Source organism: Pleuronectes platessa, chromosome 10, assembly GCF_947347685.1.
Source record: "Pleuronectes platessa chromosome 10, fPlePla1.1, whole genome shotgun sequence".
Taxonomy (NCBI): Eukaryota; Metazoa; Chordata; class Actinopteri; order Pleuronectiformes; family Pleuronectidae; genus Pleuronectes; species Pleuronectes platessa.
In genome coordinates this window covers 12,228,321-12,251,623 of record NC_070635.1, presented here as the reverse complement: position 1 = coordinate 12,251,623, position 23,303 = coordinate 12,228,321, and the positions used below count along the sequence as shown (strand labels likewise).

At 41.6% G+C, this 23,303-nt stretch overlaps 4 protein-coding genes across 6 annotated transcripts; 1 reads left to right on the top strand and 3 right to left on the bottom strand.

Moving 5' to 3' along the window:
• Nucleotides 1–587: 587 nt before the first annotated feature.
• On the bottom strand, nt 588–8,099 carry tmem67 (transmembrane protein 67). Its single transcript, XM_053432672.1, has 28 exons — nt 7,873–8,099; nt 7,209–7,297; nt 6,952–7,042; nt 6,761–6,860; nt 6,586–6,649; nt 6,401–6,472; nt 6,241–6,303; nt 5,696–5,850; nt 5,440–5,548; nt 5,267–5,353; nt 4,971–5,036; nt 4,729–4,882; nt 4,528–4,648; nt 4,307–4,412; nt 4,115–4,171; nt 3,914–4,012; nt 3,714–3,812; nt 3,298–3,384; nt 3,091–3,190; nt 2,866–3,008; nt 2,628–2,768; nt 2,419–2,499; nt 2,211–2,327; nt 1,999–2,115; nt 1,775–1,882; nt 1,540–1,642; nt 1,291–1,433; nt 588–865 (listed from the first exon to the last, which is right to left on the bottom strand). The coding sequence occupies exons 1-28, from the start codon at nt 8,075–8,077 to the stop codon at nt 785–787; spliced, it is 2,958 nt and encodes a 985-aa protein (XP_053288647.1). The 5' UTR covers nt 8,078–8,099; the 3' UTR covers nt 588–784.
• Nucleotides 8,100–9,728: 1,629 nt separating this feature from the next.
• On the bottom strand, nt 9,729–11,840 carry LOC128449462 (eukaryotic translation initiation factor 4 gamma 1). Its single transcript, XM_053432649.1, has 2 exons — nt 10,601–11,840; nt 9,729–10,435 (listed from the first exon to the last, which is right to left on the bottom strand). The coding sequence occupies exons 1-2, from the start codon at nt 10,814–10,816 to the stop codon at nt 9,929–9,931; spliced, it is 723 nt and encodes a 240-aa protein (XP_053288624.1). The 5' UTR covers nt 10,817–11,840; the 3' UTR covers nt 9,729–9,928.
• Nucleotides 11,841–13,685: 1,845 nt separating this feature from the next.
• On the top strand, nt 13,686–16,283 carry rbm12ba (RNA binding motif protein 12Ba). The gene is made up of 2 exons (XM_053432645.1): nt 13,686–13,870; nt 14,037–16,283. The coding sequence occupies exon 2, from the start codon at nt 14,062–14,064 to the stop codon at nt 15,856–15,858; it is 1,797 nt and encodes a 598-aa protein (XP_053288620.1). The 5' UTR covers nt 13,686–13,870; nt 14,037–14,061; the 3' UTR covers nt 15,859–16,283.
• On the bottom strand, nt 16,278–23,225 carry si:ch211-197h24.6 (uncharacterized). 3 transcript variants are annotated; one of them, XM_053432646.1, is made up of 12 exons: nt 23,096–23,225; nt 22,807–22,870; nt 21,583–21,616; nt 20,479–20,556; nt 20,257–20,396; nt 20,044–20,169; nt 19,815–19,860; nt 19,651–19,716; nt 19,160–19,563; nt 18,936–19,040; nt 16,630–16,729; nt 16,278–16,531 (listed from the first exon to the last, which is right to left on the bottom strand). In XM_053432646.1, the coding sequence occupies exons 2-12, from the start codon at nt 22,852–22,854 to the stop codon at nt 16,488–16,490; spliced, it is 1,191 nt and encodes a 396-aa protein (XP_053288621.1). In that variant the 5' UTR covers nt 22,855–22,870; nt 23,096–23,225; the 3' UTR covers nt 16,278–16,487. The 3 variants fall into 3 exon arrangements, with proteins under 3 accessions (XP_053288621.1, XP_053288622.1, XP_053288623.1); XM_053432647.1 differs by lacking the exon at nt 21,583–21,616 and having other exon boundaries at nt 23,096–23,173; XM_053432648.1 differs by lacking the exons at nt 21,583–21,616; nt 23,096–23,225 and having other exon boundaries at nt 22,807–22,953.
• Between the last annotated feature and the right edge of the window lie 78 nt (nt 23,226–23,303).

The window sequence follows — 23,303 nt, the reverse complement described above, 5'->3', positions numbered from 1 at the left end:
AGGGAGTAGTTCACACCGTTGTAGGAAATGTTCAGTGTCTTCGCAATTTCTCGCATGGAATAGCCTTCATTTCTAAGAACAAGAATAGACTGGCGAGTTTCACATGAAATTTCAAATTTTCTGGCCAAACACAATGTACCATTAGAACACTGGAGTGATAGTTGCTGGAAATGGGCCTCTGTACACCTATGTAGATATTTCATTAAAAACCAGACGTTTCCACCCAGAATAATCATTTACAACATTAACAATGTATAGAGTGTATTTCTGATTAATTTAAGGTTATCTTCATTGAAAAAAAACTGTGCTTTTCTTTGAAAAATAAGGACATTTCTAAGTGACCCCAAACTTTTGAACAGTAATGTATATATATATATATATATATATATATATAGTTTAATCATTTTAGTGCTTTCAAATGTAGAAAGAGAGCAACTCTCTCCTAAAAGATAGAAAGTAAAAACATGTCTTTCTGTTAACTCCACTCAAACTGACCTATGTTTCCTCCAATATTGATATTTCTGCAAACACAAAAAATTATAAATTGTTACAGTAACACAACTTTCAACAAGATTGTCTTTGTATCAAAACATTTTAATCAATATAAAATTCGAACTCTTTACAAAACTTATGATATTTACATCATAATAACATTAGAAGTAAAAACACTGTACACGAAAAAGAACAGTACAAAAAAGAAGCTGCACAAGCTGTGAACAGTAAACATGTTTGAAAATAATGGCACTAAACTACCACTGACACAAGAAATTACTCAGCTGGGAATTTAAATCAGAAATCTCTCATCCACCAGAGTCTTGTTGACGAGGTTCTTCCTTCCAAGAAAGTTACGGATCAACCGGAATATCTGAAATGAATGAGATGGTTTTCAATACATAGATGTTTTTAGCAAAGTAAAGGCAACTTTAACTGTAAACTGTGGTGGCAAATTCTGTGAATCAAGCACAAAGTAAAGAACTTTTTTCTGTAAGTTAAATTCAGCATCTGCAGATGGGCACATAGTACACATCACCTGAATGACATGTACAAATGAGCAAAGACCAGAGATGAGAGCTGTGTTCTTATAACCCCAAGGCCCAAAGAGTGAGACCCCAACCAAATGCCAAGAGATACCATAAAGTTTAGGCTTCAAGAGGCCATAGCGTTATAGTCTCTAGGCAATAATCGTAAACTTAAAGTTGCCCTTTAAGATTTTGGTCAATCTTCCACATAGACGTCTAATTGTGCAAAAAAAAAAAAAAAATGTCCATTTCAATAACAACATATACTGACCATGTGCTGTGCGTATGTAAGAACAGCTGCAAGCACAAAACTCTGAGATCCAAGGTCGACGACACAGAAGAACAAAGTGTCAAAGATCAGCAGCGTGGCCTCATTCCCATAAAACAGCACATCGCTGAAGGAGTGGGCTTCATCTGATGTGAGAAACACAAACAGATATGTGTTTTTGTCATGTACACAAACATCAATGTATATGGACAACTAGAAACATACAGCCTGTCTAGGCCAAAAGGTCGTTACCGTTGTAAAATATGCTTTTGTCACTGGGTTCAAGAAACTCCATTCCTATGACCCGCTCAAACACCAGCTTGTCCTTGACGATATAATCCATGTCAGGGTGAGCCTAGGGTAAATAGGGCAACATGAGAAACATATCTGTTTGTGCAAAATATTCTAGGTCAATGAAAACAGCTCATGTACAAACAAATAGATACACATCCTGAATATGAGTTTATTTAAGCAAATTTGTACTAACATGGTCTATAATGGATCCCAGGAAGTGGTTCATGGTGTGGTAGGCTCTGATGTTCTGCTCAAACGGGTTGGCTGTAGATGCGTCGTTCAGCCGTGAAGGCCCGTTCCTCTGCAACATAGGAGACATCAAACAAATCACGGAGAATCCCTTTATATATTATTTTGTTTATTTTAGGTTTTCTGTGTTTAGTACAGAATTACAAACATGGCAGCGAAAGCACCCACCCTGCTGAGTGGCTCCCGAATCCTGTCGTACTGGGACCGCAGACGATTGGTAAGCGACACCTGAAAGGTCTGGAGGTCTGTGTTGGGAAGCAGCCCTCTCTGACCACACAGAGACTCCTTGAGACCGAAAGGGGCAGAAACAGGATGAATGTTACAAGAAAGGTCATAGTTATTCTATGGATATTTAACATGTGGTCTGTTGGTACACTTACAGCCTCTCTTTTTAGATTGTTGTTCATTTCCTCCATGTTTGTATCTGCATGGCCATGCACTGAACGCCCGTGGATGTAATAGCCAAAACAACGCTGAGGTAACAGCAGCACGGATACCTTTATAGACACAGACAAAACACACTCCAATTAAACAATGCAGACGGAGGCAGAACATTGTCGGATGGATAGTAAACACACTGGTACTTACATTACTGATGGAGCAGAGATCTACAAACTGACGAATTTTGTCCTCCACAAAGTGTTCGTAAAACACAGTGAAGAAAATCACCTGTTGGGATAAATGATTATTTTTTTAACAAGCTTTCTACACATGTAGTTTACACTGTATTTGACTCTTTTTTTAAATGAAGTAAAAGATCAGGGGAAAGTGATAAATATAAATGGCGGCAGCTTTACCTGCAGAAGGCCGATGCAGAGCCAGAGTGTAGCTGCAAGACCGTAGCGCAGGATCAGGCTGTACGGGGGCGTGTACGCCTGTGAGGAGCGGGTGAGAGTTGACCAGGGATCCCTCAGCGCTAAGTTAGAAAAACCAAGGACCTGGAGGACACAGGGTGACATACCAGCAATGAGGAGACGGGAGATAATCAAAGCTGCAAAAAAAAGAAGTACTGTATGTGCTGAGTGTAAATTGTACCTCAAGAAAAAAGAGCACAGCCATGATCTGAAAGGTTGGGCTGATCTTGCGGATGGTCTGGATCTCGTTCCATTCATTGGCTACAAAGTAGGTTCTCCAGATGCTGACCGGAGCAGCATCACGTTTTGGCTCACCGGAAGAGGCTAAAGCAGTGGCAAATATGGTGACCACAATAAAACTTTTGGAAAACTACAAAATATAAGATCACAGTAAATATGGCTGTACCTTGAACAGTTCTGATAGCTTTGCTTCGTGGTCTCTCCCAGTCGATGAGAAATACATCGACTGACACCTGCAGGACCAGCTTGTGGAGAAACTGGACAGCCTGGGGACACAAAAATACAGAAAACAATTATTTTTAAGCATTCAAAAATAAACAAGCCCCCTAGCGTTCAAAAACAACACAGCAACATTTCAGATCAGTTGTCTCACCTTTAGGGTGAAGGCACAACCAATGTATGTCACAAACTGCTCCTCCTGAGCAGGCCGTGGTAACAGCACCGATACAAACTGTTGGGCCTAAACAGACACAGAAGAATTGAGTTCAATAAAGATGACAAACAAAACTCACAGCCAAAATCTGTGTATATAAAACAATGTTGAGGCAAAGGAGGTAAAGGAGGAAAAAGACTTGCCTTTAAGGTCTAAAGAGTGCAGACAGGAAAAAACAAACCAAAGTCCATGCAAAGAGAAAAAGAAATGTTACGTGTTCGGAAAAGGAATAAAGTTTAAAAAGTTAAAAAGGAAAACAGCTACAGAAATGGGATACTGGTAAAAACAGTTAGTAAAACACAAATGTGCAAATAATCAATACTATAAAAAAAAGGTCCCAGTGGAATGAGACCAACCTTGTAGAAGATGAGCCAGTAAAGCCCAGTTCCCACGGTGACTGCAAAGAAAACGTTGGCCAGATCTCCAGCGTAAAACAACAAAAACTTAAACATTGTCTGAGGCAGGAGAAACAAGAGAGAAGAAGATTATTTCCAAGCTTTACACCAACATGTGGATGGAGGTGTTTTAAATTATAAACAAGTTAAAGATGCAGTACCCCGGCATCAATGAGCGGAGAGGCGATCCTTCTCTTCCAGCTGACTGTCTTCAGCAGAGAGTAGAGCACGGCCACGCCGCCCATCACACCCAGAGCGGTCTGCAAACACAAAGGTCTTCAAAATCCTGGGCTGATACCACAGCATTGTGTCCTCGGTCATTCACAAGAGCTCCTCAACATTTCATTCAGGCTTCTACTCACATCTGTCTTGATGCGAGCCTCACTCTGATCCATGTCGTACTCCACAGCAAACGTTGTCTAGAAACAGATAAATAAAGTTTTACACATAAGTCAACCCAAAGCTTGTGTTTGAGATAAAGTCAGTGACTCATGTTACCATTTATGTGTGTGTCTGTGTGTGTGTGTGTGTGTGTGTCTGTGTGATCTACTCACAGACACAGTTTGTGTATTGATATCCGTGATGGGGACATCTGTGTAGGTTACAGTCATTAGAGGGGGATATACTTGTCCTTTCTGGGTTCGTGGAACCATTTGGAACCTGCCAAACACACACATTGGAAAAGCTCAGAACCACCATGGCACAAACCGTTTAGAGAGATTTTACTTTCTATATTTTTTTTATCATGGAAGTGTAATTCACACCAGGAGCCCACCTAATTGTGACACTGCTGGCCACACGGATGACTTTAGGCTGAGAGCTCACACTCTTCTCTCTTCCACTCAACATGTCGACAAGAAAGATACGTCGAGACAGGTACCAGTTCTTCATGCTCTCTGTGTAGAGACAAAATATATTAAAACAATTAATATCACACACAGAGACACACAAGCACACATACAAAATGAAATCGAACCTTGGTTGATGAAGCGTCCATTATATTGCTGGTTATAGACGAGTGTGGGAAGGGGGAGAAGTTTTCGGTTCTCTCCACCACCAAGATCCAAAAACACATCGTAGAACAGCGGCTCGGGGTGGGAATCCATCAGCTCTGCCACCGACAGTTTACACTGTACACACACATACAGCTTATAACACAACTGCGCACTACACATTGAGTATGTGCACTCTGAGTTAAAGGAAGCCCTGGACACTCACACTTTCTTTGTAAGCAGTTCCAAAGCTGTAGGCTGCAGCTTGTTTGATTGCTGTTCCCGGACATAACTTAAAGAAGAGAAGAAGAGAGGAGGTGTGGTGAAATTATCTGTGTGTTTTAAATTGTATGTGTCACATGAAAACCTGTCTGTTAAAGATGGACGTCAAACTGCATAGGAGTAAAAACATGCGTACTGTTAACGTTGAAGAGTGTGAGATTTGCTCGACCGTAAAGCTATCCAGTTGAACCAAGCATGCGTTACAATGCTCCTGTGTATTTGGACTCATTGATACCTTACCTGTAGATTATTTCCTCCAAGTTCTTCCCATCTGAGAAACTCTCCCCTGACATTATAGACAGCTGCAAGCAGCTTAATGTCATTGTTCTGTCAAATACACAGAACATGTTGATTAACAAAAAATGTCTGTAAATGTCATCCCTAGAAATTGTGTAACAGGGTTTGTCTCTTGCTTTGTTTTTTCCTCTGAAGCTGAAACCATTAGGAATTGGATCGGTCTGAAGCACTCGACTGGCCAGTCCTGGTTCGTCCCCATAGTAAAGCCACGGCAGATTAGCTCTCCTGAAGAAACAACATTAAAAGGCTTAATGTCATCTCTGGGTAAACCTAAATTAAGGGTTAATGGGGATGAAACTTTGTTTGTATCATTCTAAAACAGTAGAGATAGCACAATATGATGCATATATGCAATGAGAGTGTTGTGAGTACCAGTAGGAAATGTCTTGAGTTGAGCTCATAGCAGCCATTGATCTGAAAATGGAGTTGAATAGACCACAGGCGTCGTTGGACACGCCACTAAAGGAGTGCATGTTCATCACACACATGTTTCCAAGAGCCTGGCATGCTGTCAAGTTGGAAAAGACCTGTAAACACACAATTTATTTACACATGTAATCACAAATTTCACCCCTCAGAAAAGACCTAGTGCCCCCTGATAATAACAAAATACTCAAAAATCCCACCAATCAACATACTTCACTTGTTTTCCAGTTGTTCAACTAGAAGACTGTTTGAATAGTTTAACTAGATTTGCTCTGTTATAAGAAACATTTGGCATCAATTTAAAGTTAACATTTCTATGTATTTGTTGAATATGTTTTTGCCATAAATACCAGCTTAACGTTCTAACCATCCACTCCAAATATCCTCACGTATCATACTGAGTACATTGCTGTCCAGACCGAGATGGTTGATCCCTATGATGTTTGAGCAAAATAAGTTGTGACAAGGGATAAAAGGAGAAATGGAATTACAAGACAGGCTGCTGATGAAGAGTAGAGGTTCTTCACGAACCAGGCGGACTGGACACTGAGCTTCTACAAGACGAACAGAACAGAAAACATAAATCAGACTATGTCAGAATTAACAAAAATAATTTAAGTAAGTGAGAGTGGAGGGGAGAGGATGACTCACCAACTGGGCATAGTTGACACTGGGATTCACGTTTGTCTGGAAGCTGCCTGGAGGGAAACATAATCCTCCGGCCTGTAAAATACATACGAACCATTGATGATACTTGTGTTCCATCAGTTTGTTAATGAATGGTGTGTGCACATGGTTTGAGGGAGTACTGGGGATCGTGGTTTGACTGAACTTACAAGGATATTTGGAGGGTTACACATGCAGGAGGTGTCAATGAAGGTGGCCTGACATCTCTCACATCTGAAAGACAATAACAAATCATCTGTTACCATAATCTCAATAATCTTCTTCAGTGCTCATACTCTCTGTGACTTATTAGATGATCCTGCGCTGATGTAACTTCCACGCTACCTGTCTCCACTGCTGCTCGGCACAGACAAAGCACTGATGTTTCCATCACATGTTTCACATCTGGCCTCCTCCAAAAGTTTCCCACTGACGTCTCGCTCCACTGGGGAAAAAAAGGTTGTAATGTATACATATAAAAAAACAATTATCAAAACCATTGCCTCATGTTGTTCAATTTGTTATTAGTGACTCACCCATGACATTGGCTGGTGGACAGAGGCACTTCCCCTCATCACTGAGACTGCCCGGACAGCGAATACACCCAAACCCGTCTTTAGTTACTGCCTGTGTAAAAAGACAGTTTTAATTTCAATTTTATATAGAAGCACGAAATCACATCATACCTCAAGGCACATTGTATTGTAGTTTTGAGATGATTGTGTGAAGGAATGTCAGAGTATAATGTGTGCTACACAGTAAATAAAGATATTAAGTTGTAAACTCTACATACAGGCTTGTCGGGGGGGCACAGCTGACAAGTAAGGGATGCCTTATCAGTGGTGACACTTCGGTAGCCTGTTTTGCAAACACAGGTCAGTCCTAAAATGGGAAGGAAACCAGAACACAGTTAGTGGAGTTTATATAATCTTCAGTTCTAACATAATAGTCTATTAAAAAATCACAGCAATGTCCTTCCTGATGGTAATATAAACTAAATCCCTCCCAAGAGGTTGTAACCCCACCTCCTCCAAACAGCACTAAAGTCTTTATAGCAATAAGAAAATGTTAAAACCTCACAATGTCTTGATATTATGTGTTATGATACTGTATTGATTCTCAAAACACATATATTGGGTATTGATCTTATCCTTTTATAAACCAAACACCAAAGATATCGTTAAGTTTTATGGTTGAATTCCCCTTTTTTTTTTTAATGTTTTCTTCACATCCATATTAGTCTGGCCCTCATGTTAATCTTCGAACTGTCTGTATTATCACACATTTGTCCCGAGCTAACTGTTACCCGGGTCACTGTGGCCTCTCTGCATTGTGTGTTGATAACTATATCTCAACAACGTTAGTTAAATTTAAATGTAAGTCTTTTAACAGCATTTAACGGCGGAGTATCGCGTGTGAATCGGTGCTGGGGACGATGAGCCGAGGCGGTAACAGACCTGTGGAGCTCCGGAGCTGATTTGAACCGCACCTCACACACGACAAGCTGGAAATGTCGAAGAGCTCCTCCGCGCCACAGTCCGCAGGAGCCCTGAAGGGAATAACAGACTGCTGGCAGCGAAGTGAATCTGCGGTAATCAAGAGAAAGAACACCAGACGAACTTTGTGTCTGATGGCGACAAACTGCAGCGTCCCCGTCGCCATGGTAAACAACGGGCTTCCTCTTACCCACAATCCTCTGCGTTCAGCGTGATGACGTAGTAGCGTGTGCGTATGTTCCTCTATTTCCTCGGTTCCCAAACTGGGGTACATGTACCCCAAGGGGTACGCGAAGTGGTTCAGGGGGTACGTGGGGAGAACATTTTATCTGCGTTTTCAAAGTGAAAAAGCCCATTATATTTTCAAACTGAGCTATAAATAATCGCGCAATATTAAATAGTCTGAATAGCCAACTCGCATTGCCAAAAATACCCATATTCAGCAAAATAATTACACTGCCAAAAAAAGTTACAGGTAGGTTAGTGACCGTTAGTCAAAACTAGAGATGGGCATAATTAATCGACAATCGATTAATTGATCCTTAAGAATTTCGTAGATGACATTATTTTGTCATCTACGATTATTATAAGTCCTGAAATCCCTGACAATTTCAAAGTTTCAAGTGTTATAGGCTGTATACGTGCGTCGGGGGGGGGGGGGGGGGGGGGATCGTAGTTGGAGATTGAATGTCTGAAAGTTTGGGAACCACTGATCTAGATTAACCTCCATTCATTTGAATTGGTCTCCCCAACTTCTTAATATTTATGATTTATTCTTTTATTTATTCATTCACAGCCTCATTCTTTGGTGCATGATATGGCAAGAAGACAGCAGAATCGCATGCTCTTAAGTAAAGCCGACACTGACAGTATTGTGCGGACCCAGTGTCAGACTGTCCTGCAATTTCAAATTCTCAGTTGCTCATTATTCAGGAATAATCTCAGTTATTTGTCTGTCTATCCTATTATCTGGGAACTCATGAAGCAATTCTTTATACGTGTACAAATGAGAGAAATAAATCCTTAAAGCACTGTTGTAATATGCCTTAATTTTAATGCCTTGTTTGTGATGACTGTATATTTACATAACTCGAAGAAGCTCATGGGGCCAAGGAAGACAATCAGTCCAGTACTGCCTGTTGCACAACTTTTCATGTAGTGAGTGCATAGGACGTTTTGGCAGGCCAGGCCAACCCATCCATGCAACAACTGTCACACTTAAGCTACTGGAATCCTGAAATATTTTGCGAGTTTGTCTCCCAAAAGAAACACATTTTTAGTCCAGTGCACAAACATAAGCTCACAGACAGAGTCTCTGAGTTTCAGCAGACGATACTGAGCCAATTTTAGGAGTCTGACCTCTGATGCCGTATTTATTACACATGCACTGAAATGTCTAAAGGATTGGTTGAAAATAGTGTTATTCAACACAAAGCTGCAGTTTGTCTGTCCTTGTCAAATAATATCATGCTCTTGCTGATGATATAATAAAGCCAAGCTTTTTGTCCATTCATAAATATCACTCTCCAGAGGCTTATATTGAATATCCTCACAGCTTGAAGTGAAACTAGTGGTACACAACCAGCTGTTAGAAGATAAAATATGACATCAATTATGTTTTTTTTACTGAATTCTCATTTGGATTTGATGTTCAGCTCAGAATAAGTACTTTTGTCAAATGTTGTCCCAGAAACTCTCCAGGCATCTGTGCTTTTCATTGATTATTGGGAAAAAGGGAAATTTATAAGTTGTATTTCCCACATGTGTTTTAATTGAAATGTGAGGGCAGCTGCATGCAAGACATAAAAACACCCAAATTAAATTTAAAACATTTTATTCATTAGTCGACAACATAGTACAAACCAGAAACAGAGTACAGACATGATGTCACCCAGTGCAAATTATACAGAGTAGGAGCAGGGGTTGCAGTGGGGGGTTAGTGTCCATTTACAAACATCACTGTATAAGTTGTATAAGTGTATAAGTTGTATTTCCCACATGAGTTTTCATTAAAAACTTAGTGGGGGGTGGAGTATGCCATCTTCCTGGCATCCACTGTTTCCCTCAACAAAAGGGAGAGCCTTGGTGCCCTCTTCCCTTTCTCTGTGATATAGTTCAGCTGGTTATAGTAGGTGTCCATCACTTCCTTTTCCGTCACCACCTCCAGGTCCTGCTGGATCATCTGGAGGAGCTGACAGAGGCCCTCAAGAGACGGCCCGTCTCCTTTCTGCAACAGCCTCCTGATGCAGCAGTGCATGGATTTCTCTGCCAGCACCTTGGAGAGGAACAGCTCCCCAATAAACCTCAGCATATTGAGGAAGCGACCGGAAGGTTTGGTGTTCTGTTGCTCTTCCCTCAGCCGGTCGGTGACCCTCACGTCCTGGACTGGCTTCAGGCAGGACCAACTCTCTTGATGAATGCCCTCCTTGTCCAAGTTCTTCATGAACTCTGCCTGGCAGTGTTTAACCAGCAGAGACCTGAAGGAGACGCTGGCTGACCAGTCAGACAAGGATTGGAATTCCACCTGAAGAGGAGAAAACCATAAAGGAATATTAACACTAATGTAACTCACATACATACATAGTGATCAGTGTGTTGAATTAAGGTTACAACCTGCATACAAATACAAGGTGTCCAACTAAGTAAGAAACAGGATAAAGTAGCTTCCAGTCATAGATGCATCACTTACTTCTGAGAGGTGTTGACACAGCTCCGCGAAGACTGCAGCAGAGTCTGGTTTCTTCACGGCCCTCTTGAAAATGAGCTCAACCATTTCCTGCAGGTTCTCCTCAACGTCCAAGTCCTCGTGACTCAGATCTGTCACGAAGGCTTGAAAGTTTGCAGTGACGCAGCTGACGGACTCGTAGGAGGCAGCGCCGAGAAAGCCCACGTGTGTTGGGATCATGTTGATTCAAATCAATCGTATAGTTCTCTTAAAGGCAAATCCAAAGAAACGAGTTCAGGAGCAAGAACAGGGTGCAGGAGCAAGAACAGAGTTCAGGAGCAAGAACAGAGTTCAGGAGCAAGAACAGAGTTCAGGTGCAACGAGCCAAGTATTCCGAAGAGAACTGACTGAAAACTGACTGAAAACTGACGCTTATGTAGGGACAGACTTCAAAGGTATATGGCTGCTGCTTTGGTGACCTTCAGTGACATTCATCAAAGGAACAAAGCCTGAGTGATAACGCTCAAAAAAATTCAGAAAAAGCCTATTTTTAATTTTAAATGTACAAGTTTAAATTAGATAAACATTAAATTCAAACTTAACGGTTTGAGTGAAAAATCCCCGATGATGCTTCTGAAACTGTGTGTTACAAAAATAAAGTACATCTATTTATCTACATCAATTTAGATCTATCTGGGGGGGGGGGGTATAGGGGGGCTAGTAGCATTCATGCTAATAAGGAACGATAATGCCTGTTTCATATTGGTAAATGTGTCGCTTTCAAGAGTTTTTACAACAACAGTTTTAATTTGGTCAAACCACCACGTGGAAATGTGTCCTTCGAGGGAAATCACTGGCACTAATATGCCAGGCAAAACGTTTGCAGCGCTGTTTGAAGTCAGTGGGCACGATGTACAGTCAGAGTCCGCCTCCGTGTCTTTATTGAACGGGTGTCTACTCTTCTTCGTCAGCTTCTTCTTCCTCTCAGGCATTTTGAGGCTTTAACGCTCCTTCAACCGTCGCTGGACAACTTTAATGTGCGGGCAGTGAAATGAAAAGATCTCGGCTCGTAGCGTCTCAGCAAGTAACAACACTGAGGTCGGACATGTTGGATACACGTTTGAGGGACTTCTTGCTTCCGGTTTAGTGTGAGACTACCACGGTGTTGTCTGATGCTCCACACCGCCTCCGGCCGCTCCGGGGTGGGATTACATGGTTACGGTGGCCGAGAGAGCTGAACGCACTGCAAATGAAGAAAACACTTTCTGTTAATAGCAACATTTGTTAGAAAATGGACACTTGCATCTGTAAATTCCTTTAATTGACATATAATCATTTATTGCACAGATGGGACCAGATCATAGTTCTTGTAAACATTGAATACATTTTCTTTTTGACTCATTTCAAACAAATGATTATGCTTGAAATCTTACCCCTAAATAGGATTGTTCCCTAGGAAATCGGTAAAATGTCCTTTTAAAAACCCTATTGAAAGGCAGGGATAAATCTAGTTAATCTAGACCCTCGGTTCCCAAACTGGGGTACATGTACCCCAAGGGGTACGCGAAGTGGTTCAGGGGGTACGTGGGGAGAACATTTTATCTGCGTTTTCAAAGTGAAAAAGCCCATTACATTTTCAAACTGAGCTATAAATAATCGCGCAATATTAAATAGCCAACTCGCATTGCCAAAAATACCCATATTCAGCAAAATAATTACACTGCCAAAAAAAGTTACAGGTAGGTTAGTGACCGTTAGTCAAAACTAGGGATGGGCATAATTAATCGACAATCGATTAATTGATCCTTAAGAATTTCGTAGATGACATTATTTTGTCATCTACGATTATTATAAGTCCTGAAATCCCTGACAATTTCAAAGTTTCAAGTGTTATAGGCTGTATACGTGCGTCGGGGGGGGGGGGGGGGGGGGGGGGGTACGTAGCTGGAGATTGAATGTCTGAAGGGGTACGAGACTGTAAAAAGTTTGGGAACCACTGCTCTATTTAATATAGTCTATGGCCTGTTCACGAAAATAAATACTCGCATGTACAAGGGCGGCTCCTGGTACAGGCGGAAGAACAGTTAAAAAGTTCTTGGGGATGCATGACAGTTTGCGTGTGTATGTTGGGGGGCGCCAATTTGAAATCTCGCCTAGGGCGCCAACATTGCCAGGGCCGGCCATGCGCGTGTATATGATTAAAGTTGGTCTGTGTTTAATGAAGTCAGATATAAGAAAGTTCTCAAAATAAACAGAAATTGACCGAAAGGAAAATATACATGTATGATTCCTTCATTTATATTTATATTTATTTCGAACATGTAAATAAAAAAGGGATAAAATATACAAACAAATGAGAAATATTATTTACACAGAGGGATGTTTTTTTTTTAAACACTTAATCATTTAATCTACATATTCGAAGAGATACGAACTGACAAATCTAACCCCTTCTCTATAATACATTGATTAATAATCATCTCATAACTTAACTACCCTACTATTTACTATATATAAATGATAAAAAAATGTAGAGAATAAAGAATATTATGGATCAAATTAACTCATGAAAGTTACATCAAAACAAATCAAACATAGCTCTTTTTGCTTAGCAGTTCACTATCTAAGATTTTGACGTCATCTGATAATTTTGGGACCTCAGATCACAAATGTATATTTAATGAGTGAAAACAATATGAATAGAGAGAGAGATAGAGATAGAGAGAGAGAGAGAGAGAGAGTGAGAGAGAAGCCAAGAGAAAAGTAAAGGAAAAAAAGATAGAGAGGAAGAAATAGACAGACAGACAGACAGACAGACAGACAGACAGACAGACATACATACATACATACATACATACATACATACATACATACATACATACATACATACATACATACATACATACATACATACATACATACATAGATAGATAGATAGATAGATAGATAGATAGATAGATAGATAGAGAGATAGAGAGATAGATAGAGCAAAAGCTTCTATGTCACAAAATCAGGAAATAGCAGTGGCAGTGGTGATGTGCTGGGTGCAGCTCACACTCCGGTCCACTAGGAGGCGAAAAGGTTCCTCCTTCACACTGTAGTGAGTGAAAAAAAGGAGGGAACAGGCGGAGCAGAGACGCTAAAGAAAAAGCAGAAGAACGGCTTGTGGGGGAGTCAGTGGAATCCAGCCCGCTGGAGCAGAGGTTGAGACGGAGGAACAGCAGCAGCAACAAGTAGCAAAGCGACCTGTTAACCGCGGCGGTGTATTTTTGTTGTTTTTTTACCTGAGTTGCGGTGAGTATGTGAGGGGTTTCATGGAGGAGAAAAAGCCGAGCTTGTTTTGTTTTCTTCTTCCCCCCCTCTAATTGTTCGCCTTTTTCTCCTCTGTGCTCGGTGTGACGCACGTGATTTCCTGAAAGCCTCGTGTCTCTTACTCACCATGTCTGCCCTCATTTTTCAGACCACACCCTACCTGCTATGACAAAATGGCCATAATCCTGTGCTTGCGAGGGCTCGATGTGAAGGCAGGTACTGAAGATATAAGGAAGTTCTTTAAATGCCTGTTTATACCCAATGGTGGCGTGTACATAGTGGGAGGAAGTCTCAGAGAGGCTTTTATTGCATTCACCACCGAGCGAGATGCCAAACTCGCCATGACGCACACTGGAGATCTGCTCAAGGGGTCCAAAGTGACTCTACACATCAGCAGCATGGAGGAGCTGGAGCTTAAGTTAAAGCTACATATGAAGAGGAAAGAGGCTTTGAAGTTGCAGAAGAAGACACAGGATGTGACGTTGCAGATGGAAAGGAAAGAGGAGAAGTTACAAATGAAGATACAGGAGGAGAAGAATATAAATAAACCCTCCCCCACCCAACAAGGTATCAAGAGTCCTCAAACATCTCCGGATGCGAATTGGCCCCCTTTGAATGCACATGATCTCAATACTTTAAATCTAGCATCATCTACTGCTCGGCCTCTTGATCCCCGCATTGCAAAACGGCATCAGCCTTTGCATCAAAATACTGCAACTCTACAAACTGCAGTAGTGAACACACTTGATCCCAATACTGCCTTTCTTCTCGGGATGTGCACCGTCCTTCAAAGGCTCCAGACATCCAGTCCTGAACAAAACAGTGAGGGGGGGCAAAATACTGATTTCCCCAATGCAGACAGCAAATCTGTCGCGTGTGATTTTGTAAGGACATCAGAACTAACCCTGGACTCAAGCCCTGGATATGTCAGGCTCTTTGGTCTGCCTACCTCAGCTACAAAAGAAGACATATGCAGCTTTTTCGCAGGGTTGGAAGTACAGGAAGCCATGGTGAATGTGAAGTTGGGACGCGGCCATGGCTGCCTTGTGAAGTTTGCAAAAGTGGACGATGAATGCGATGCTCTTCATTTCAACAATCAGTTCCTGGGGCCCAACCGTGTGGAGGTACGTGGAGCAACTGAGAAGATGTGGACCAGTGCGCTGCAGGAATGTGAGAATGTTGATGATGGTATGAGAGGGAAGCCCCACCCAAACCCCAAACAAACATTCCCTATATTACCGCTGAGGAAGAGGCGGTCAGATCATCTGTCTCCAAATAGACAGATAAAAAAGCCAAGACCATACTGTGACTCAGTATCTACCTTATCTCCAAGAATGGACTACATTGTCATGGCCCGTAATCTCCCCCAAAAGATGACTAAGACTGAAATAAAGGAATTGTTTCAATGTCCAAACCTTGCACACAAAAGTGTACTTCACCTGCTGGACAACGAAGGCAACAGAACAGACACAGCTTTTCTTATTTTTAACCGCATTGAGGATAATGACTATGCAATAAATCTCAATGGGTGCCATGTGGGTTCTGCCATCATTGAGGTATCATCAGTCACACAGGAAAAGATGAAGGACATGATGGCTAAAACCAATCCCAGGATGCGCATGAGGATGAAACCAAATCAGAAGAGGAAATCCGCCCTACACTCAAATAGAGCTGCTCAGACGTGCTTGTTTGTTAGAAACTTGGCGTCAGATGTAAAAGTGAGTCAAATACAAAACCTGTTCTGCAAGTACAAACCGATGGATAATATACATATATTGCATGACAGTGATGGCAACAGTATTGGTGAGGCCATAGTTCAGTTCAAGTCACCGAAGCTTGCAGCCCTGGCCCAAAGGCTCAATGGTCAGGACTTAATGGGGGCACATGTGCTCCTAACCTGCATTAGTGTAAAGCAGATGAATGACATCTTGGCAAAAACATTGCCATCACCGTTGCCAAAGAATGACTGAGATCTTCATGTTCCCTTCAAGACATTTATATTCCAGCTGTTATTCTGCTCCACTTAATCAGCCCATTGAATTTCTAAACTTTTTTTTAACCTATCAAATGTCTTAATTTTGTTCTGTTATTATTTTGTACCGTCGATTTAAAAGTAAATATTGTTTAAACACTGTTTCAGGCTCGTCATTTAGCAAAGACAATTTCAGATGATAATGCAAGCGATTGAGATTTATGTGGCAGTATCTCGGCATCCAGTGTTGGAAGAGGATCCACTCTGGCTGACATCTAATGTTACGGGTAGGAATCCATCTGTGAAAGTCCTGGAACATTGCTGTTAATTTCTGTTTTTCCATTCAGTAATAAGAACAAGGCCAGAGCCAAGGAAATAGTTTCATTGTAGTGTTCCGACTGAAATAAATTTCTAAACACCTTTCTACATTTCTTTTATTAAAACTTGATCTTGGGGAAAGGAGAACAGTCTCTGACGATCACTTAAAGCTGAGAAAAACATGCACATAATTGTAAAACAACAACAAAAAAATTGCCTGAAAGCAGGAATATCAAAGTGAACTACTCCTGGATGCAATGACTGATCGAAACGCTGGACAGGAGTTAGTAAGCTCTCACATCATCCTTGTTATTTGTAATACCTGGATTGAATATCAGAATACCTTGGTGGACCTGAAGAAAGACAAAGAAAATACATTAGGTAAAGACAAAACAAAGAATTTTGTTTCCAAAATGAGCAACTGGAACATGATCTTCTGGTGCTGGTTTACCTGACAGACTACTCGAGTAGCGGTCACTACTACTTGACAATCTGGAAGGTGTAGAGGAGAAACTCGAAGAGCTCATTGACAAGCTGTTCAGATTGGAACCCTGTGGATGAAAAGAAGATGACATTTAGGAGAAGACAATACACCTGTTCCCTAAAACATCCATTAAACTGACATTGAATGTGAAATAAATGAAAGATTTGGGGCCTCATTTATAAAACAGTGTGTAGGATTCATGGCATCAAGAGAAGAGGAAGAGCCACTTTCTCCCACTGACATCGAGGAGCTTGTTAGTGAGGTGGAGGTGAGGAGCGATCTTATGGGACAGCAGTGATGTCATTAATAGGGATAATACACTGATGCTGCTGATAATACAGTGACAGAAAGTATGATAGAACAGAATACATACATATTTTAATCACCCTGATGGTTGGTCTGTGTAATACTAGATTCAGAACAGCACAGAGATCCAAGATCATAGATCTATAGAATTGATATCATCATCATGGGACCAAAAATCTTGGTGATCGCTGAACACTTGTTTCCTCCCAATCCTTCCATTTGCACACTCCTATCACTGCCTGTGCATCAATTGCGCAGCATTACGCACAAGTCACTGCAGTATTTATATATTTAGAGCCATCGGACCAATTACTTCACACATCATAACCTCCACTCTGGGATATAATTCGGAAATGGAAGTTTGAAAGTGAGTAGTTTCTCTTTATTCTCGGTGAGATATCTCCTGTGCGTCTGATGGCACAGTCAGGTTCAATATAGCGATTTTACACACACTCGGACTTCATGATACACGCAAAGTTCTAGAAGATTAAAAATGATTAATGACTCGGCTCTGTAACTTGCTGTAAGTTGTTTTATATCATTTTCAATTGAAGTTTGAAAGAGGTGCGGGATCTGCCAAGCTTAGCAAGTAAAATAATAATATAGCATGCCGAAATAGAGATTTCCTATAAACTGTTGTATTAAGTAAATGCTGTAAATACTAGAAATAATCATGGGTGAGTAAAGTAAAAAGCCTCTGGTAAAATGAATAAAATGTAACCACAAGTAAATTCTTAAAAGTAATGAATAAAGAGGTAAAATGAGTTGAATGTATTGTTGACCCTCCCAGCACTGGTATTATGTTGATTTGGAAGTCCCCTGTTCTGAAAAAGAGGAACAGCTCTGTGCAAATGAGGAACAAGAGCCTGCGCAACATGAACAGCGACAGGGTGTGGAGCAGAGCTAGTCGAGGACACGATTCCCAGTAAATGGGATGGTAAAATAGGTAATGATATTTAAGGAGAGAATTAGACGGAATAGATGTTCTTTATTTTCAGCGGCCGTGCTGACCGGTGAAGGCCCTTCCCAGATACAGACAAGAGATAGAGAATGCTGTCTGCTCATTTTAGAGAAAGCATCTACAGAGTAAATCTACAGCTTAGAGTAATTATTCTTGAGCGTCTGGGAGTATGTCAACATAGAGACAATCCAACTGAGCTGTGGACTGTGACTTCGCTCTTCGGACACTCTGGCCTGCTCTACAACGACAGCTTGGATTTTAAAGGAGGACACGAGTTTGGAGTTTTCAGCAGAATTCAGATCTTTCGGCAGGAGAAGAAAAGTTGTTAGCTCTCTCTCAAATTTCATAACGTTTTCCTCTCTCTACAACATTTTATCATCTTTATATCTTTACTCTTTACTTTTTATATAGATTTTAATCAATGCTGTATGCTATGCCCCTGCTAAACCATTGCAATAAATATACAATTAAAGATTGAAGAGTTGTGGACATTGCCTTTATGCTAAATGGATACTTACAGATTCTGTACACTTACCCTAGTCAACTATTTTTGAACAGATCCTTGGGGCTTACAAAGCCACTAAACAATTTAGTGAGAAGTGGCGTACGCATCTTTCAGGCCCCGTTTTGTGCATGTGCACAGGTTATTAATGAGGACCCTGGACACATTTGCTCAGATTGTTAATATCTTAATAGGTTCAGAAGGATGGATATGATAAAGACAATATTCTAGACAACAGTTCAACTACCTTGAGCACTTGGCATTTAAAGGTTCAGTGTGTAAAGTGTTGTGCCTACTAGCGGTGAAGTTGCATGTTCAAGCTGAACGGCCCCTCACCTCACCCTCCCCTTCCGAACATGGAAGAGAACCTGTGCCAGCCTTCAGTTGTCATGAAAACTGAAAAAGGTCTTTAGTTTCTCCAGTAGGACTAGTGTGAAGAGATCCCGTTCACCTGAATCATACACATTAGATTTTTTCAGATTTGAGAACAGTTTTCCCCCCTACCGATGATACGCTCCTCAGTCTGTACTCCATCAGCACATCTGTTAGTTTCTGTGTAACCTTCAGCACCAGCTGTGCATCACTCTCGTTCTCTATTCGGAAAGTATCCTGAAAGACACATTTTGTTAAGTTACTGTACATTTTTATAGAAAAAAAAAGTATAATTTAAAAAACATTATCACTCTTCTTAAGTTGGGAAGGAACATACTGACAAATGAGACACATACCAAGTAACTGAGCAATGCACTGGGAGGGTTTCTGCTTTCTGGAGCTGCTCCCATCAAGCCTGGCCTTTCCATTGGCTTGTCCATTGGTCTGTCCATAGAGCTACTCCCCATTGGGCCAACTCTGTACTCGTCAGGATACATTCTACCTGAGCTCTCCTCCAGCTGTCCACTCCTTCCATAGCCATCTCTTCCACCAACTGGTCCAAGACCATCGCCACTCCTATCTGGATGATGGCCCATACCATCTGAGAAAGGTCTCATTTCCATTTCAGAGTCCGGGAAATCTTGCCTGGTCGAGTACTCTCCAAAACCAGACTCCTCATATTCTTCCACTGGGTAGTCAGGGAGCGGACCACCTTCAGGAGGAAACTCACCTGGATACCCCGAGCCAGAAAATCTGGGACCTGCAAAAGAAAAAGATAAATTATATTTTATTATACCCACAGAAAAGAAGATGAGCTTACAATTACACAAGTACAAATATGACCTACCAAAGGTTGGTGCCTTTAGTCCCATTCGCAGAGCTGGTGGAGGCATGACTTTAGGAATAGCAGAACCTGCGACAGAGATAAGGGCAATAGATACAAATGGAGTTCACAAAGGCAACCAACAGGGAAATCTTTAAAACCCATGTTATACACAGAGAGTTACTTACGGAGTCCTTCGAAAGCAGGTACTTCCCAAGGCTCCTTCAGGATCACCTAAAAGCGACCACAGGAACAGACACATGGATTGTATTGACTCTTTTCACCATCATCTTTTTACATCTTTTCTAGTGCTATTCTCTGAATTCCCCAAAATCACTACCATAGCACAAAAGTACATTTCACCATGTTAATTTGGCCAGTATCAGAATATGTGAGTGAGAGGGGCCTGACGCTCACCTTGATCTGTCCCCTTCCCTCCATTTGCTGCACTTCACCAGCAGCCTCTTTAATGCTCTTCCTTACAGAGGGGTCCTTGACGGCCTCCCCCTCATCCCAGTTGACCCTGCGAGGATGGACCATTTTCTGAAAACAGGGAGAAAAATACAAATTATTACAAATAATTACACAATATCGTATAATTGCTCCAGACTAAAAGAACCATTTACTCACCATGTATCTGAAGCTGTGTTTCCAGCCTCTCACGTGGGCAACCATGTCGTGCTGCAGGCGGTACACAGCACACATTTTGCACTGGTAGTGTGGTGGGACAGATTTACTGGGGCTGCGGTACTCCCACACATACTGAAGACCTGTTGGAGAGGGGTTTGATCATTGGTTATGCCTTTCAATATAGGATGAAAAGGTAAATGTAAGGGAAATAGTCCTGCTTACCAATGATGCACTCTGTGACCCCCTTCAACAGTGTGCTGAGAGAGGGCACAGTCTGGATAGAGTCCCCTTTCGTGAACACTGGAAAAACAACAGTGGTCAGCAAAAAGAAAACTTTAACGATGGTTTCACAAGACGGTTGATTTTCAACAAACTACTTTAGTGAGCCACTACGTTAATAATTGCTGGAAGGAAACCAGAGACAAGAGTGATCTTTGTAAACCAGATAGAAAACGTGTTGCTGGCAGTGTCAAATTGCCAATAAATTGTATTCTGTCGATATTAACTGAGCCATCATTAGAAACCCACACTCCTTATTTGTGCTTTTGAAGTTAGTGGGAGGGAACAGGAACGGCTCACCCCAGATTAAGGCCCCAAATGGGCACCAGGACAAAAGCTCCTCTGCCTCGTTGCTTTTCACAGTGCCCTGCCACAGAGTCGTCACTTGTGTGTCGCAATGATGATGCAGCCCAGCAAATGCATGATAAAAAAAAATGCATGTGTCAAAATTATGTGATAACCAGGTAAGGTTATTTTCAAAAATATTTTCATACACATTATTGCTGAAGTCAATGTAACACTGGCTTCAGAAAAAAGGGAACTGCATTCTGCAGTTGAAAAAATATATTATGAGAACATACAGCACCCATCACAGCACAAAAAGTGCATGAAGAGGTAATCAGCAACCACCAGAGATGTAGGATTGCGTCATTGTATGTTCTACTGTTTTAAGACCATGTGCAGTTGGTGTCTGGTAGCAAGAGAGCTTACAGTGCTGGTCTTCAAGGAAGCAACATCTAGGAGACAGTTATTTCTAAAATGGCCCAATATATATTTAAAATGCTCTAAAAGTTAAAAATTTGATTTTCTAAACAGGAATCTAGTGGCAAGATACTGGTATATGTTTTGGAAGATTCTGGAGTTGCAAAGACTCATCTACACGGACCAAAACCGCGGATGCAACCGCAACAGTCCCAATCTGAGAGTGAGTGAGTCAAGAGTGTTGAACGTGTCACTCCGCATGACATGAAGCAGGAAGAATAAGATTTATAGATCTCAAGCTTCATATCTCAGGACTGGCACTAGCACCGTGTGTAAAACACTTACCTATTTCAGCAGAATGCTGCGGATACTGCTTTCTCTGTCAATGGAGGGAATAAACCCACATGAAGGAGAGAGACAGATACAGGCATTAGTGACAGGATGACACTTGGCAGAGGACCGAACTCCTCGTCCATGTGCGCCACACTATCTATGCCATACATCCATTATTTTATTTACTCTCCATGACCCCTGCACCAAGAAGTGGCAGTCACAGACACAAATTAATAAAGGTTTCTTAATCATGTAGTCTGTGGATAAGTCTAAATTCTCATGAAATAAATGAGAATTTGGAACAGTCACATTTGGTATTTAGAAAGAAGGCAAGCTGAGAAACTGCATGAAGGTCACAACACAAAGTATAATATGCAACCATGTCTGTAGTGGCCATAATACATAACACTGAGGTCGTAACCTCCGTAATTTACTCAGGAAAATGAAACTGATGTCACAACCCCTTTGGGGAAGAAGAAAACGAGCTCTCCAACGTGCCCCTTTAGAGCCTTTTATTAGGACTAACAACGAGGTAATAGGCAGAAAGAGGTCACGAGGGAAGTTGACCCTAAACCATAGACGTAAACTATCGGAACTGAAATCAAAATTCCCTAATGTAATTTGATTTCACTGGTGTGTAATAATCACTGCATTAATACTTGGTTTCTCAGCCAATTGTGTAACGTTAGATGTAACTGTTTCATACAAAAAATTTAAAGGCAGTGCGTCCTGCTGTCAAAGGGACCGGTGTAACATTGAGCCTTTTTGATTTTCAGCGTGACAGCACTCAGAAATAAAAACTGAGCGACCTGCCATTTGATATCGGTTCATAGAACCAGTCCAAATCAAACAAAGCTCAATTTCAGATCCAAAGATGTGTGATAACGGTGTCAATGACAGAATGCCTGCTGACGAAGAGCTGCTGCTGTGACTTCTCTTAAAAACCTCCGGGGCGAACACAGGCTGCGGTTGACAGGCCTGGACCACTGTGTGGGGGGGTCTCCAGAGGCCAAATAAAGCAGGCCTGAGAGCACAGAGGCAGGCAGTGACGTCCACCCGCCGGGGACTGCTGCCGCCTGGCTTTCCCCATCAGGCATCACCACAGCCAGTGGACAGCAAGGAGACAGCACCTTGAGGAACCAGCAGAGCTCCTTCTACAGGTGTCCGGGTGCCAGGTGAAGGGGACGTGTGTCTAAATGTTTTAACCGGATTAATCTGGACTAATGTGAGGCTTACCTTTCTCTTCTTAGCCTGCTTCATGTTCATCAGAGCCTGGACCTCCATCTCTTCAGTTCCTCCCCTGTGGGACACCAATTATATAAAACATATATCAAAATAAGCTCTCAAATACGGGAGAACTTCCCGAGTCGAGGTTTGTCATAATAAGCAGGTTTACTGCGTTGTTTCGTTTCGTCTCAGGCCCAATGGGGCTGGGCGGGGTTTATTCTAAACATTACGCCTGCCATAAAAAATAAAATACAACCTACACCTCCGATATTAAAGGGGAAGGCGGTTCACAACTTACCAGGGAAGTTTAAATGAAAACTAAGAGCTCCTCGGGGCACAATGTCAAAGGGTATTCTTCGTAAGGTGTAAAATCACAATGCAGACACCATAGCCCGAAAGTGGCTTTGGGTGAGCGGTGCTTTCGCCTGTTTAAAAAGACGACATGTGACGTTAGTGGAACCGAATAGACTTTCATACCCTACAAAACTGAATTTGAAGTCGTACAA

Coding starts and splice junctions, on each gene's coding strand:
- si:ch211-197h24.6 (XM_053432646.1), bottom strand. CDS start 22,854: ATGGAGGTCCAGGCTCTGATGAACATGAAGCAGGCTAAGAAGAGAAAG. Junction 20,397..20,478: donor GGTCACAGAGTGCATCATTG/GTAAGCAGGACT, acceptor CCTCTCCAACAG/GTCTTCAGTATGTGTGGGAG. Junction 19,717..19,814: donor ACCTGCTTTCGAAGGACTCC/GTAAGTAACTCT, acceptor TCTCTGTCGCAG/GTTCTGCTATTCCTAAAGTC.
- rbm12ba (XM_053432645.1), top strand. CDS start 14,062: ATGGCCATAATCCTGTGCTTGCGAGGGCTCGATGTGAAGGCAGGTACT.
- LOC128449462 (XM_053432649.1), bottom strand. CDS start 10,816: ATGATCCCAACACACGTGGGCTTTCTCGGCGCTGCCTCCTACGAGTCC. Junction 10,436..10,600: donor TGTGTCAACACCTCTCAGAA/GTAAGTGATGCA, acceptor TCTCCTCTTCAG/GTGGAATTCCAATCCTTGTC.
- tmem67 (XM_053432672.1), bottom strand. CDS start 8,077: ATGGCGACGGGGACGCTGCAGTTTGTCGCCATCAGACACAAAGTTCGT. Junction 6,304..6,400: donor GTGTCAACTATGCCCAGTTG/GTGAGTCATCCT, acceptor TTCGTCTTGTAG/AAGCTCAGTGTCCAGTCCGC. Junction 2,769..2,865: donor CTGTGCTCTTTTTTCTTGAG/GTACAATTTACA, acceptor TGTGTCCTCCAG/GTCCTTGGTTTTTCTAACTT.